This window comes from Narcine bancroftii, chromosome 4, assembly GCF_036971445.1.
Source record: "Narcine bancroftii isolate sNarBan1 chromosome 4, sNarBan1.hap1, whole genome shotgun sequence".
Classification (NCBI taxonomy): domain Eukaryota; kingdom Metazoa; phylum Chordata; class Chondrichthyes; order Torpediniformes; family Narcinidae; genus Narcine; species Narcine bancroftii.
The window spans coordinates 286867010-286884021 of NC_091472.1; the positions used below are offsets into that span (position 1 = coordinate 286867010).

At 40.4% G+C, this 17012-nt stretch overlaps 1 protein-coding gene across 1 annotated transcript in view; it reads left to right on the plus strand.

The window, feature by feature from the left end:
- itgb5 (integrin, beta 5) overlaps nt 1-17012 on the plus strand; it is a 106650-nt gene that overhangs the window by 20063 nt on the left and 69575 nt on the right. Inside the window, exons 5-8 of the mRNA XM_069935299.1 lie at nt 7365-7533; nt 8240-8401; nt 13359-13454; nt 13544-13633. Coding sequence (XP_069791400.1) covers nt 7365-7533; nt 8240-8401; nt 13359-13454; nt 13544-13633 — 517 coding nt within the window. The remainder of the gene's footprint in view (nt 1-7364; nt 7534-8239; nt 8402-13358; nt 13455-13543; nt 13634-17012) is intronic.

Here is a 17012-nt window from a genome sequence, read left to right on the forward strand (position 1 = left end):
AGTGGGGGTCAGTAAGTTCAGTGCCCTTGAACAAGAGAGTTTAAAAAGTCTGGGCATGTACCAACCAAAGCTCCTTAATGTCCACTAGTAAGAAGTTGGCCCTGAGGAAATCGGCACCCAGTAACAGTTGATGTACGGCCCCCACTGTGAACTTTCAAGTGAATTGTCTGTCCCCAAAGTGAAGGGGGATTGTACAGGTGCCGAATGTCCGTATGTTGGAGCTGTTTGCTGCTTGAAGCTCTTGGCCCACCTTCCTGCTGCGTGCCTCGAGGCTGGATGGGGGAAGGATGGTGTACTTCACTCCAGAGTCTACCGAAAAACATCGGCCTGACAGGGAGTCTAAGATTTGGAGGAGGCTATGCAGTTGGCCAGTCATTGCAGCCATCAACGACGACTGGCCTTGACGTTTCCATGGAACGCTCAGGGGGAGCGGTATCGACGGGCCTCAGAATCCTACCATTGATGATAGAAACAATGTTGCTCACCAGTGGGTTTTGTTGTCTGGATGGTCGGTCAGTGGGCTTCCTGGCTGGGTGTTGCTGATGGGGTGCCATCACCTGTTCGAACGTAGCACAGGCATCCCTCCACTGCCCATACCTGCCTTCCTGGGCTCGTCAAAGTCTTCTTCTAAGATGAGCAGCTGGATCTCTTTGGGTAGCCGCTTAGGAGATCTGCTGGAACTGCGGTCAAGTGTTGTGGCCATCGGGGAGAGCGAGCATGTCGCTCATGAGGGCAGAAGGGGCCCTGCCCCCACACTGTCTACGTGCAGCAGTTGGGCCATGCGCTTATGCTTCAAGAGCCCGAAAGTGCAGGTTAATAGCTCCTTGATAGCCACATACTTCCCTTGCCCAGGGGGCTGCTGGAGGAAGTCGATAATGTGGGATGCGGTGTCCTGATTGAGAGCGCTAACTATGAAGTAGGCATGTCGCTAGCGGAGATCCAGCAAATGGCGAACTATACCTCGGTCTGCTGAAACCATACCCGTGGTTGCAACGTCCAGAAGCCCGGCAGCTTCATCAATACCGCATTGATTGTAGGTTGATCTTCCATCGTTGAGTCCAAGGCACTGTTTGGACCAATCAGGATCACCACTGTAGCGGGTTATTATGGTTATAGCTCAAAGTTATAACAAGAAAGAAGACTCTCACACGAAGGGAGTGTCGTCGACACTGAGTTTATTGAGATGCAGCTCTGCCTTTTTGTAGGCACTCAGCTGTGACACCACAGCTGAGTGGCTTGAGTGGAGCTGGCTGCCAATTGGCCATCTTGGATCCACAGGCCCGGATTGGACCCCGTGCGATCCGCTGATGGTGATTGGTTGATTCGGCTATTATTACTGCAGCCTATGGAAGCGGGTCTCCCATCTCGGGTGCAGGTTGCTTGGTTGCCATGTTCGGCCATTTCCTGTGTTGTCCTGAGGAGAGGGCCGCTACAACTTAAACATAAGAGTTTCATAAAAATTAGTCAGTGAGCCTACCATCTGTGGTTGGTAAACTTACTAGAGAGTATTCTGAAGGAGAAGATATACATGCACTTGAATGGACAAGGGCTGATTGGAGTATTCAGCATGGTTTTGTGGAAGGGCATGTATCACAAATCTGATGAAGTTTATTTTGAAAATGTGACAAAGAAGGTTGACGTGGCAGAGCTGTAGACATTTTTTATTTATGGCTGCTCTAGCATGTCAGATAGAGTAAGATCCAAGGTGAGATAGAGAATGATGGTTGAAGGTTGTTTTTGGACTGGAGACTCGTGTTGTGCCACAAGGTCCATTGTTGGATCCATTACTGTTTGTCATCTACATCAATAATTTAGATGAAATATAATCGGCATGATTAGCAAGTTTGCAGATGACACACAAGTATCTGGTATTGTAAATGGTGAAGGTGGTTACCAAAGATTTTAGCAGGATCTCGATCAGGAGGGTAGAGAATGGTTGTTGGAATTTAGTACAAAGAAATGTGAGGGGTTCCATTTTGGGATGTCCAACAAGGGTAGAACCTACACAGTGAATGGTAGGGATCTGGGGTGTGTTGTCGAGCAGAGGGATTGAGGAATGCAGATACATAATGCCTTGAAAATAGCATCACAATTTGATAGGGTGATCAAAAGGCTTTCGGCACTTTAGCCTTCATCAGCCAAAGTATTGTAGAAGATACAAGATCATATTGCAGAGGTCCCATTTGGAATATTACTTGGGTCACCATGCTACAAAAAGATGTTGTAATGCTGGAGAGAGTGCAGATAAAATTTGCGAGGATGCTGCCAGGACATGGGGATTGGGAGGTGGGGGAAGTGCTAAGATAGAGAGAGAGATTGAGCAGGCTAGGGCCATGAGCGGATGAGGGGTGATCTCATCAATGTAGACAAAATGCTGAGAGGTGATTGCAAAGTCTTTTACCCAGATTAGCAGAATCAGTAACCAGAGGGCATAGGTTTAAGGTGAAGGGGAAGAAATTTGCATTCAATGTTTGTTATTAGCTCATTCAGAATGGGATTCACGTGACATTTTCTCCCTTCTTTATTCTTTCTGTTTATTCTGCATTGGATTTGTTTAATCTTTGAAACTAAATAAAGTATTTATTGAATGCATATGAGATTGTGTAACTGACAAAATTCTTGTGCTACTTGTCATCGAGTACAGTAACTGAAAACAGATCTTTTATCGATGTTTCAGGAACAGTAGGATACATATCACTTGTCATTATGAAGATTTCCATTAAATTGTATATTCTTCGTCCTCATCCATTTAATCAGTAAACAAAAATCGATTGCGAGAAGTTCCATTGCACCCCAAGGCTGCTCTAGATGGGGAGAGCAATGCTTTGGTCATTGGTTCTCCAATAAAAACTTTACTTGGTGTCGTACAGCAGGGAGCAGGCTCTTCGTGTTTGACTCATTCGACCCAAGTTGGCATTTCAATCATAATCCTTCTAAGCCTATCCTGTCCAATGCCTTTGAAATCAGAAATTGTGCCCGCTTCTGGCAGGTCATTCTAGATATGGAGCACCCTCCAAGTGGAAAATGTTCCCGTTCAGGTCCTGCTTAATCTCTCCCCACAATTTGAGTTCTGGAATCATCTGCACTGAGAAAAATACTGTGGGCATTCACATTATCTATTATAATTTTATAAATTCCATAAGGTCACCCTCGTCCACCTACACTCCAGGGGATTGTTATGGGTTATATTATTTATAAATGTTTTTAAAAGAGAGAGGTTGTAGGGTTTAGTGTAGGTCACTTCTCAAACAGACATTAACATTTCACAAATTTGAAATGCAAGAACTAGGCATAAGTAGAGACTTCATGCCCACAGTGACTTTACAGAAACTTTGAAGAATGCCTATAGAGGCTTCACAAGTAGGTGTTAATTGAACTGATATTGTGGAATAAATGGACTACTGTCTTTAAACAAACAAGATGTCCAGGCTCAGAACTGATTCCGGTGCCAGAAATCTATCTGGTTGCAGTTTTCTGTTCTAAGATGGGTCATGTGATTTTTCAGACAAAGAGAGAAAAAACGATTTTTTTTTAGCAAGTGAGAGCGAAAAAAGTCAGTTCAACAGTTCTTCAGTAGCTTTTGAGACTGCAGCATCACAAGCTGGCAGGCTTGTTGAAAACCCCATTTTGAAGACTGGTTGTGAGTTCTGAGTTCAGCCTGTTTCAAACCCTTCTAGTCCTTATACGAGGAAATAGCTGGCTAGAGTGTTTCTCCTGAAATAAGGGGAACAAGAAGAACTCTGGTGACCTGGAAGAAAAGGTTATCATTTGGAAAACCTGTGATGGACAAGTTTCTTCGGCAAGACACTGAAGAGGCTGATTGGAGGAAATCAAATTATGCTTGTGTCCAATGATCAACAAATCTCTCTCTGAAACCAATGAGAACCTTCCTGAGTGGTAACCATTTAACTTTAAGCACCAGAGCCTGGTGAAAATTTATAAATGTTAAATTCTGTGCACAGTATAAGAATTGCCTGATACCGGTGAACTTGAAGAAGTAAGAAGTGAATGACTCGACTCTTAAAGCAAAGAACTTTCATGAACATATGCACATTACATACATGTGTGATTAGAATTAGAAGGGGGCTAATTTAATAGTAATAAGTTAAAATTTGATCCTGTTTTTATGTTTAAAGAAAATTAAAAGCAACTTTTAAGTAACCATTTGTCTTTGTGAATTTCTATTGCTTTTGGGTTTTGAGGTCCTCTGAGCTTATCTAAGCTCTCCCAGGAACTTAAGCACTTGAATCCCTGCAATATCCTGATCAATTACCTCTGCATCCCTTTCAACTAATAGATGGGAATGATAGGATTATTTTTAATGAATTAAGTATGTGCTCTCCTTTTAGAGGCCAGAATTGGTAGGCTGCCACTGCTCCAATATGGCCTGTGTGGTGCCAAGGGTAGAGAGAGTGGCATCAGACTATGGCAGGTCCTTTCAAAGCAATATAGAACCACATTGTCCCTCCTGTAGAACAAAAAGTGGTCCTTGTCGTGCATCACTGAACACAAGTAATGTTGGAGGGATACAAGGTTGATGACCTTGCATCACAGCTTGAAAATGTGACAAGGGTATTTAGATGTGATTTGGGAGGAATTGTTAGAGCAGCTTGCATATACACATTTTAAAAGACAGAATATTTGCAGGACTTTTGCAGAATGCTTTTTGTAGAAGGCAACAAAGTATCGACAGCAGCTTGCCTGGGAGAGCACGTGATCTTTTCAGGCAGGGGAGAAGAGAAATCAGTTCCTGAAGGACAAGCTGGCAAACTTTGGAAGACTGCCTGGTCAATGGAGAAGACTGTGGTCTGAAAAGGTGACCTGAAAGAAAGAGGATCATCTGGAGAACCCTGAAGGGGGCAAGTTTCGTCAACAAGACTGATTGAGAAGGAATCAGTTCCGGATGTTCTGGAAAAGGAATCTCCCTCTGAAAACCAGCAAGAACCCTCCTGAGTGGTAACCATTTGCCTGTTACGCACCAAAGACTGGTGAACTTTATTAATGCTAACTTCTGTGCACAGTACAAGAATTCCCTGCAACCAGTGAGATTGGACTGTGAGCCAAAGAATAAAATGTTACAGAGTCCAGAGGACCCTGAAAACCAGCAGCAATAGATATGCACCACAACACAGTAGTTTAGAATTATATTTGAACAAGAAAACAGAATTGAACTTTAACTTATTACTTAACCTACCTAACTACTTAATCCCCCCCCCCCCCTAATACTAAGCGCAGGTGTGTGTAATGTATATTTAAGATTAGAAAAGTACTTTGGATCACAAATTTTAGCGGCTGGTGAGCGTTCTTTGTGATTGCATTGATATGGAGGCTCCACAACAGATCATTGGAGATGTTAATACCCAGAAATTTGAAATTCGTGACCATCTCCACTACCTGAGCCTTCAATGAGGGCTGGGTCATGTTCCCCTGACTTCATCCTGAAATCCACAATTATCTCCGTGGTTTTGCTAATGTTGAGCACAAGATCATTGGCATGACACCATTCAACAAACTGATCTATCTTCTTCCTGTACGCTTCCTCATTGGCCGTTTGTAATTCTGCCGACAACTGTGATGTCATCGGCAAATCTGTAGATAATATTAGAATTGTGCCTGGCCACAGTCGTGGGTGTATAATGAATAGAGCAGTGGGCTAAACATGCTTCCTTGAGATGCGCCTGTGTCGATAATCAGTGAGGAGGAGATGTTGTTTCCAATTCATTCTGACTGTGGTCTTCAGATGAGGAAGTCAAGGATCCAGTTGCAGAGGAGGATGCAGAGGCCCAGAATTTGAAGCTTCTTGATCAGCACTGAGGGAATAATGGCGTTTAAGGCTGAGCTGTAGTCGATGAAGAGCAGCTGTATGTATGAGTTGCTGTTTCCACGTGTCTGTCTAAATGTCCTTTGAACATTGTAATTGTACGCAGCTCGTTCCATATACAGACTGCACTGTGCATGAAAATGTTATCCCTCACCTCTCCCTTGTATCTCTACCCTCTCAAATCAAATTATGCCCTTCAGTTCAAGAATCATCTCCCCTGGAGAAAAATGACAGTGAGCATTTAGTTTATCATTACCCCTTATGATTTTATAAATCTCTGATGTTTTCAGCCTCCTATGCTCCATTGAATGAAGACTCAGCCTAGCCAGCTCCCTATAACTCAAGCCCTCATAACAGAGTTTATAGATATGTTTTTGGAAGATAAATTGGGAAATGTTTGTTAGAGTAGGTCACATACAAAAACTTTAAAACAGATCTTATTTAAAATACTAGAGATCTGCCCCATGCTAGACATGTCGGGGCCAACAGTCTTTGCAAGAGATTTGGAGAGTGCCCAAGAGACTTCATTAATGGATTGTTGTTTACAAAAAGGCAACAGATGAAAGATCTTGTTGGAGCCGCAGATTGTCTGGAGCTATTCTAAGAGGGTCATGTGGTTTTGCAAGCAGAGAGAGAGTCAAACAGGCTTTCTCTCAGAGAGAGAGAGAGAGAGAGAGAGAGATATCACTTCTACAGTGTTACAGCCAGAAACAGCAGCTGGGACTGGAACAGGACAAGCTGGCAAAGTTGTGAAAAACCCCATGTGGAAGACAGTTTGTAAGTGCTTGATTCAGCCTGGTCAAAGCCCTTGTGATTCATGCAAGAGGAGAGGATTGGCTGTCTAATGTTTCACTTGGAATAAGAGAAACAAAAAGACACTCTGTGGCGACCTGAAAGAAGGAGGTTATCATCTGGAGAACCCTGAGGGGGCAAGACACTGAAGTGGCTGGGTGTCCATCATACAACAAATCAGTCTCTGAAAACCAACAAGAACTTTCCTGAACAGTAGCCATTTACCTTTCAAGCGCCAAGGCCCATGCACAGTGTAAGAATTGCCTGCAACCAGAACTTGGATGAATGAGAAGTGAGATTGGTCTGTGAACCAAAGAACTTTTCTGAACTTACCTATATGGGTGCTTAGAATCAGAAGGGGGTTAAGTAAGTCAATAGTGAAAAGTTAAAGTTTGATTCTATTTTCATGTTAAAGATCAATAAAAGCAACTTTTGTTTAAGTAACCAATCGTCTAGGTGAATATCTATTGCTGCTGGGTCTCTTCTTTGTCCCTTACAAATTATTGATCTTCCTAAAGTATTCTAAGTGTGGTTTCATCAACACTCTCCTTGTGTAGCTCTGCCACGAGGTACTCAATAACTTGACCAGTAAGAGCAAGCATGCTAAAATCTACCTTCATTAACGATCACTTAAAAGCAATAGAGCTTCTATTTTAAGACTTAATGAAAGCTCTCATTCTGTGTGGCAAGAGATAATATCCTAATGAAAGGGATAATTCACCTATGATAAATCATGTTCTTTTTCACGTAGATACAAGCTGTTTCCACAATGCGTCCCATCTTTTGGATTTCGACATCTGTTGTCATTGACAGACAAGTCTGACAAGTTCAACGCTGAAGTTCAGAGGCAAATGGTATCACGAAATCGTGATGCACCAGAAGGTGGTTTTGATGCGATACTTCAGGCAATAGTTTGCAAGGTGAGAAAGTGTGCTCTGACAGTATTTTTACATCATGCTATGAATTTTCAGGTTTATCTGAACATTTAATCCAATGGCAAAAAGCAGACTGATTGGGGGATCTCATTGGGGAGGTGGGAGGGAGGAGAATGGGATGAGTTGGTCAATTTCCAAGTCAAGACCCTTTACTTGGACTGATGCAGGATACCAAAGTGAAGCATTAACAATTGTTTTCCCTCCACTTGCTGCTGAACCCTCTCCTTTCATTAGTGTTTTATTTAAATTCCAGATTCCAGCATTTGTTATCTCCTTTGCCTCTGTTTAATCCAATATTCATTTCTGGTGCAGTGGATGGGAAGTTTAATCAACATAAACACTTTCTTAAATATTTCAATCCAGACTATTAAATCATGGAGTGATATTTCTTTGTAACTCTTATTTAGTTTTTCAATGCACATCACTTGATGCTCTTCAGTCTATCAAATGCGTACTTAAACTTTGAGATTACTCACTCACCTTGTACACTCTAAGGTTTACCAAATTACTTTTTGTTGATTGCATAGATTGGTACAGAATGATGCAGTAATGGCCCTAATGATTAGGATATTATCTGGACGTCTGCAATGACCCAAGAAGATCTCTGATTGCAGCAGTGATCCTAAATTCCTCATACTTACAGGAACGTAAGATTTAAAACTAAAAATTGGCATACGTGACTTTTTTTAAGGAAAAAATAGGCTGGCGGAAGGAGGCTTCCCACTTGCTGGTGTTTACCACTGATGATGTGCCCCACATTGCATTGGATGGCAAGCTTGGTGGCCTCGTACAACCCAATGATGGTCAGTGCCACCTGGATGAATATAATGAGTATGGCTTCTCTACAGTAATGGTGAGACAACTTCTTTGCAGCGTGATGAGTAATTTTTAGATTGTGAAGAATGAATGAGTTTTAATTCCAAATGTTTTTGAGTCAAGTGCATAACGCAACAATTCATTTGCATTGTATAAAATGTATATGTTCATTTTTTTAATAGAAATAATGGGATGTGAGCATTGGTATTATGCCAAATGTGTAGCAAACTTAATTACATCTGAGGGTATTGATATATCGATGCTGTCCCCTGATGAGGAGGCACCAAAGAACTATGATATATTTCCAAATTGCAGTGGTTAATGGCTTAGAGGAAGTGATGTTCCTGTGCATTTTCTACCCTTGTTCCTTTAGATCAGTGGTTTTCAAACTGCCTCCCCTAAACTCATATTCCACTTTAAGTAACCCCTATGCTATAAGTGCTCTGTAATTGGTAAGGGATTGCTTAAGGTGGTATGCGAGTGGGATGGGAAGGTTGAGAACTACTGCTCTAGACCCAATGGTGACTGAAATATTTTGTGGGAGAAAAATTGTCATTAGCCCATTTCTTGTGGAGTTATGAAACCGTGTACATAACGATTCAATTATGTACAATTAAAACTGTGGTTTTCAAACCTTTTACTTTCCATTCACATACAACCTCAAGCAATCCCTTATTAATCACAAAGTCTTTATGGCATAGGGATTGTTTAAGGTGGAATGTGAGTTGGGGGTGGGGGGGTGGCAATTTTAAAACAACTGTTCTGGATGATGGATGTTGTGGATTTGGATTTGTTTAAATTGCAGCAAGTGGTGACAGTGTAATTGCACAATGGTAAATGAGAATAAAGGAACCTTTATACCCCAATTCTGAGGGAATGTAACAAATTCAGATCATTTTGATTTCATTTCTTTGTCAAATCTGAAAGTACCACCAATTTTCCCTAAACTTTTTATTGCTGTTGAACTTGTCATTTTGCACTTTTGATATACAAGTGCCTTAGAACTGTCCCCATTAACCTTCATACATTATTGGTATTCTAGAGGGGAAATCTAGTTGGCCACTTCAGTTTGTAAATTTATATGTCAGATATCAAATTAATATTCTGTCATGTGCACTGTACCTGACTGTTTTGATTTGGTATTCATTGAAATTCATCCTTTTTTTGGAGGGGAAATAAAGAAAAACTGATGATAGAAATGGGATGTTAGCTTTCATTGGGGTTAATTTGGGTTCAGTTATGATGTAGCTTTTATACAGATTACACTGTTTATATTTGTATGCCATTTCATTGAAATAGGCCATGGTAAGCTAGTTGTGATATACACTTTAACATGTGGAATGCTGTCAGCCACCTGGCTTCCAATGGGAATGGGGGATGTATGTTGGGGAAATAAAACACAGGGCTAGAGAAGCTCAGTAGGTCAAACCATGTAGTTTATATAGCAAAGATAAAAAATACAGAACCAACATTTCAGGCTTCAGCCCTAGATGAAGAGTTCAAGCCTGAAATGTCGGTTCTGTATTTTTTTTTACCTTTTTGCTATTTGTGACAGATTATATTGTATTTTATATATAGATATGTTTTTGAAGGAGATCGATTGTGGGGGTAGTGTAGGACACAAACACTTCACAAAACTGAAATGCCAGAGCTCTGCTCAAGCCAGAGAGCCAAGGCTCCGAGTGCCTTTGCAAAAACTTTGAAGAATGCCTATTAAGACTTCACAAGTAGCTGTTAATTGGACATGCTGTGGAGTCATGCATTATTGTTTTGAAAGCAACGGATGAATGGACTCAGAAGATTGGGTCCGGTGCCGCAATCTGTTTGAATGCAATTTGCTGTTCTGAGAAGGTCATGTGATTTTGTAAGCAGAGAGAGAGAGAAGAGACAAAACAGGCTTTCTCTAAGAGAGAGAAGTGGTTTATGCAGTCATGGGAAGCTGACAGCTTGTACAAAACCCCATTCTGAAGACGTGTTCTGAACTCAGCCTGTTGAAAACCCAGGAAATGGCTGGCTAGAATGTTTCACTTGAAATAAGGGAAACAAAAGGAACTCTGTGGTGACCTGCAGAAGAAGAGGTTATCATCTGAAAAACCCTGATGGGGCAAGTTTCTTTGGCAAGACACTGATATGACTGATGGAAGTAAATTAGTTTGTGTGTTCAACGAGCAATGAATCTCTCTCTCTTTGAAACTGACAAGAACCTTCTTGAGTGGTAACCATTTAAGCACCAGAGCTTGGTGAAAATTCATAATTGTTAAATTCTGTGCACAGTATAAGAATTGCCTGATACCAGTGAACTTGGAGGAGTGAGAAGTGAAATTGGACTGTGAATCAAATAACTTTTCTGAACTTACACACATTACATACATGTGCACTTAGAATTAGAAGGGGATTAAATTAGATTAAGTTAATAGTGTTAAGTTAAAGTTTGATACTGTTTTTACATTTAAAGAAAATTAAAAGTAACTTTTGTTTAAATAACCATTTGTCTTGGTGAATTTCTATTGCTGCTGGGTTTTGGGATCCTCTGGGCCTGTAACGTATTGAAGAACACTGTTTAACTTGCTGAGTTTCTCTAGCATTATGTTTTTACTTCAACCATGGTGTCTGCAGACTTCCTTGTTTTACTTCCAGGAAATGCAAGTTATTTGAATATGCAAGTTGCATGGGGTTGCCAAAAAGTTATTGCATATCGCACGCTAGTATTCCCTGCATAAACCTTAAATAAATTGCCAACCTACATGTCATCCATTTGCCCTTTTAAATAAGTTTTGTGTTGCAATTTTATATTTTAAATTAGTATCAATGTTAAATTCAACAGAAATGATACCATCACATGAAGTGGGAATTAATCAGGGATTTCTGACACTAGTTGGCCTACCTCTGTGCCTCCCTTGTGTATAAATGGAAATAAACTAAAAATGTCTTGTGCTAATTTTGCATAGCGTGTGACATAAAATACACCTGAGTTTATTTTCATATAAACAAAACAAGTGCATAGATAGCTTTGTGTGTATAAAGTAAAATCATTTGATTCTAAAGTTAATAAGTGACAGTGCAATTTTTTTCACTCTGTTCTGGATACTCCAATGGCATTTCCTCATGTTTCAAAACAGAACCTTTGTGACTGGAAGTTGAAGGCTAAGGAGCATTATGCTTCCGAGCTAAGATTTGGATGGGCTGCTGTGCTGTTGGCATATGAATAAAATCATTTCAGAGCCAAGTGTGCCAATTCAATATTTTGCTCGTTTAATATTCTTGGAAATCTTCGGTTGCAAGAGAATTCCAGATGCAAACTTGCCAGATAATTGAGAGTTTACTATATACGTTATATTAATTGCACATAGATTTGCATAAAGAACTATTATGCCTTTTGAAAAGTAAATGAAGTGATCTGAGCAAAAGGTGCCATTTTCAATGGGGTTGTATCATCTTCACATATTATTCACTTTCTAAAACACTTTACGGTCTTACTACCAGGTGTGTGGATTTTTTGAGCATCTTTGCTGCTTTTTATTCAACATCCTCTGGATCGTTTGGAAAATTACTTTAATTGTGTTCAGTGTACTGTAAATTGGGATGGTTAGAGGCTCTGTGGTTAGAATTAATTCTAGTCAGTCTCATGGGAAGCAATGCTTTTGTTTGAGTCCTGCCATTCACAATGGGGAGTTCTGTGAAGTACAGCAAAGGGGAAAGGGATGCAAGGACAGCAGAATATTAAAACTAAGGATAGACAGTCATTTCCACAGGAGGAAGATTCTAATAAATCAATATAGGACAAGTGAAATGACATCCATATAGTCCATAGGAAAGTAAACTTATGTCAAGCATATATGAGTTTAAGTGATGTATGTTTCAGAAGAGAAAATACAAGTGGAATAGTTTCTAATCCTTATTCATTATTTAGTAAAGTGTCACTTGCTGCACAGCATGGTTCCAGTTGGTTCATTAAATCAAAGGTATGCAAAATTTGGAGGGCTATAGATAGGCTTTTTCTACTGAGGTTGGATGAGATAAGAACAAGAATACATGGGTAAGGATGAAAAGTAAGGTGTTTAAGGGGAACTTTTACACTCAGTGGTTGGTGAGAGTCTGGAACAAGCTGTCAGTGAAAATGATGGATGCAGGTTCAATTGTCAACATTAGAAAAAAGAAAATTGCATAGGTGCATAGATGAGACTGATATGGAGGGCTATGGTCTGGGTGTACATCAATATTACTTAGCAGAATAATTGTTTGGGATGAACGTGATGGATCAAGAGATCTGTTTCTGTGCTGTAGTTTTCAATGGTTCTTGCCCTATACTGAATCTCTGTAAAGCCATCCATTCAGTCCATATTCCCTGCTCGCTATGTGATTTGTTTTTAAATTTAGACATTCAGCCCGGTAATAGGCCTTTTGGCTCATGAACCCCTGCCACCCACTTACACCCAATTGACCTATAACCCCAGTACGTTTTGAAGGAATGGAGGAAACTGGAGAACTCGGAGGAAACATGCAGGCACAGGGCGAATATACAAACTCCTTGCAGGAGCAGATTCAAACCCCAGTCGCTAGGACTGTAACAGTATTGGGCTAACCCCTATGCTAAATGTGCCGTTCGATGCAAGTTTATTTCTGTCAAATGTCAATCCAATATCCTTTTGAGATCATCCTTGCTTCTCCCTCAGTGATTTCTAGATCATTGCAACTTGTGATTTTTTTTTTTTTGGAAATGGTTTTCCTTGCTTTGCTCCTTTTCTCTTTGTCCCATGGATTAATTTTCTTTGTTTATTCTAACCTTGTCATATTTTAATTTTTCTGATTTTTGTTTTCTACAACCCTGTATGTTCTTGCATTCTTTCATAAACAAGGGGGTCATATTGGCAGTTATCAACCTTATGCCATCTAGGGTTATGTAACTATGAAAAATGCAGCTTGGAATTGTGGGGGAAGAGCACTGGCTAAAGATGAAGGATGTGCTTATACTTTTGTTGTTCTTTTGGCTCTAGGATTATCCATCACTAGCACTTCTTGGTGAAAAGCTGGCAGAAAACAACATTTATTTGATTCTTGCTGTGACTCAGTCCCACTATATGCTTTATAAGGTACAAGATGTGTTTTACCTATTCAAAGATTTTTTTTTAAAAACCGTTGATTCAATACATTTATACTTCACATGTTTCTATTTCTGAAGAACTTTACCACTCTGATTCCTGGAACAACTGTAGAGATTCTTGACAAGGATTCAAAGAATATCATCCAGCTGATTATCAATGCTTACAGTGTAAGTTGACTTTAGCTTGCTGTTAATGTGGAATGTTGGGGTAATGAATAACTATGTGAAAGGCAATAGAATGGATTCTAAATGCCTCCTTTTGCCATGCTCCAAATGAACAATGTGGGATCACTAAATCTCCAAGAGTTGTTTTTCCTTTGCAGTTCCGTTGTCAGTTTGAGCAATTTCTATTGTATCAATAAAATGCCAATACTATTCATTGTTTGAGTAAAGGCAATATGACTGTCAGTGCAGTAAAATCCCTGATATCCAGCACCTATGGGAGCTAGTAGATGCCAGATAAGTGAGTTTCCCAAATGCTTGAGGCTGCGTGTTGCATGAATGGAGAAGTAACAGCAAGGCGTGCCAATTTTAAGCTTGTGTAGTTTTGATCCATTTATTTTCTGCATTTTTTTTTGCCAGTTGCTTGAGGTTGAACGGGTGCCTGATTTCTGGAAAACATGGATTTTACTGTACTTTAATATTTTCCTAACATGCAGATTAAGGTATGAATCATCATCATCGGGTAAAGTCTGATCAGGTCACCAATTCAGTTTATTTTAACCAAGCATGCAGTTGTGACTTAATAAAATGCGAGGATTTGGCTGTGGTGAAGAATAGCTTCTTTGAACACCTATACTTCCTAAGGAGGTTGAGGAGGGAAAGGATACTGGCCCCCACCTTAACAACATTTTACAGGAGCCCATTTGAGAGTGTGCTGTTTGGCTGTATCACTATTTGTTAAAGTAACAGCAAAGCATCAGATCAGAAGTCAATGTAGAGAATCATCAAAATGGCTGAGAAGATGACTGGGATCTCTTTTTCCTCTATTGATGTCATTGATCAGGAGTGTTGCTTAAAAAGGACTCCAATAATTATTGAGGAATCTTTCCATCCAGCACACAGCATCTTTGACCCACTACCATTATCAAGAGGTAATACTGGCTCAAATACTCCTTTATCTCTTTCCCGACGGGAGCAGCTGAAATATGCTGTATGCAAAATGGAAGAGGTCCTCAATGATTTTGCACACCCTCTTCAGATAACGATCCGAGTGGGACCCATTGATATGGGGGCTGGGGGAAGGAGACTCCAGTGATCCTTTCTGCCACTCATGGTTCTGTGGATTGACCTCCAGCCCATTTCTCTGGGGCAGCTGCACCACATTGTCCTCCTTCCTTCAGCACTGTCCTCAACCCACTCCTCTTCATGCTACTGCCCTGGATCCAGCTCCCACAGTGTCGTAAGTTTGCAGATGACACAACAGTAGTTGACCTCATCAGCAATGACGTTCTGTTGCACTATGAAGAAGAGGTGGAAAATCTCATGATATGGTGTGAGAACCTGAGTCCCAACATTGACAAGGAGATGGTGGACTTCAGGAAGACCAGGATCAGCCATCCTCCACTACAAACCAACAACTCTGGAATGGAGAGCAGCAGGTTCCTTGGACATATCCCATCACTTCACTTGTCTGGAAGGCACAACAGTGACTGCACTTCCTGAGAAAACTGGAGTGGGCAAGACTACCGGACACCATTGTGTGAATAGGAGCTCAATCAAGAGTGTCCTGGCCGGCTGCATCACAATATGGTGCAGCTGCCCCAGAGAAATGGACTGGAGGTCAATCCACAGATCCATGAGTGGCAGAAAGGATCACTGGAGTTTCCTTCCCCCAGCCCCCATATCAATGGGACCCACTGGGATTGTTATCTGAAGAGGGTGTGCAAAATCATTGAGGACCTCTTCCATTTTGCATTCAGCATACTTCAGCTGCTCCCGTCGGGAAAGAGATAAAGGAGTATTTGAGCCAGTATTACCAGGCTGAGGAACAACTTTTTACCCTGGGCAATGACTAAAGGGACACTTAAGCTAACCATCTGAGACTCTCATATTCATGAAACATTATTTGTTTATTTTTTATTTATTTGTATATATGAACACTTGTCCTGCATATGTATTTTTTGTCTGTATTTATGCTATGTCTGCCTGTTTTGCACTGAGGATCTGAGACCTCTGTTCCGACGAGTTGTACTGGTGCGATCAGATAACAATAGACTTGAGTTAAGGTTGCCGATACACTTTTCACATCAGTGAGGCTTGTTCTCCGTGTAATTCTGTAAGAGCAGAATTGTCTTTAGAATTTTGAGGAGCTGGCTCCGGAAATGGTGAGTAGCCCATCAGATAGTAATATAATAAATAAAATAGGAATCTGCTGGGAATAATGAATAACTGACATGAGAAACAGGAGGCAGAGATGCTTGTTTTAATGTCTCCTGCTTGTGATTTTAATCACTGCAAAATGGAAAACTGCATGCTCGCATTGGGTGACTTAAATATGGAGTTAGTTTAAAAGTTAAGAAAGATCTAAAATTTCCAGTTTTATTATTTTCTGAGAGGGGACAGATAAAGTTGCTTGTAGTTGAGGAATGGTTTAAAATATAGCTACTTTCATAGTTGAATATGTAAACATAAGCATTGGTTAGATTAATTTTAACACATTGTTGTAATTGATTGTCTGTATACTGATTATCAAAATACAGGGAGAATAATTGTAAAAGTGAAATCATTGATTGGTATTGACATTCCACATCCTGTCAAATTCAGTCAAAAGGGCAGTGTACAAGTTTTCATTAGGATTAAATGGAGCTTTACTTAAGGGTTATCATTATTTAAAGTGATGACTGCTTGATGTGGAAAGGTAATTAGATTGGACATCATTCGGTTTAGGTTTAAACCTTTGTCTGATTCAGCAAATACTTGGGCAAATTTTCCTATCTTAGTAGCATTGTTTTTAATTCTAGGCTAATGCTTTTAATACCTCTTAATTGCCCTTGGAAAGCTGATGGTAAAGGCCTGTGTGAACTCTTGTGGTCCTTGTTGAGATGGTGTTCTCAAGGACCCGCATGGTATGGAATTTCAGGATTTGATTCTATAGTAGTAAAAGATTGGTGACATACCAAGTCAAGATGCTGTCTGACTTGGAGAAAATGAGCAAGTGTTGATGGTCCATTTATTCTCCAGGATAAATCTGGCAGGATTTGCAGGATGCCTTTGGGAATGTTCCCAGATGTGATTTGTTGTTGATGTGAGTTCCTGGCATGTTGAAGAGACCTGTAAAAGTATTTCCCTAAAATTCAGGATTTCAAATGTTGCTTAAAATAGGGTCGAACTCCAATGGATCTGCATTTCATCCTCAATCTTAACCCTGCTATGAAATTCTAACTCTTCCTGCTAGAATTCTGTCTCCTGGGGATAGAATTTCTAGACTTAAGACATCAAGCTACATGAAAGAATCTTGGCTGTAAAGTGTTTATCCAGAGTATTTGTTTTATTTTTGTAAACACTGCAGATTAACCTGGGAATTTCTTTGAACTGAAGGCCCTCT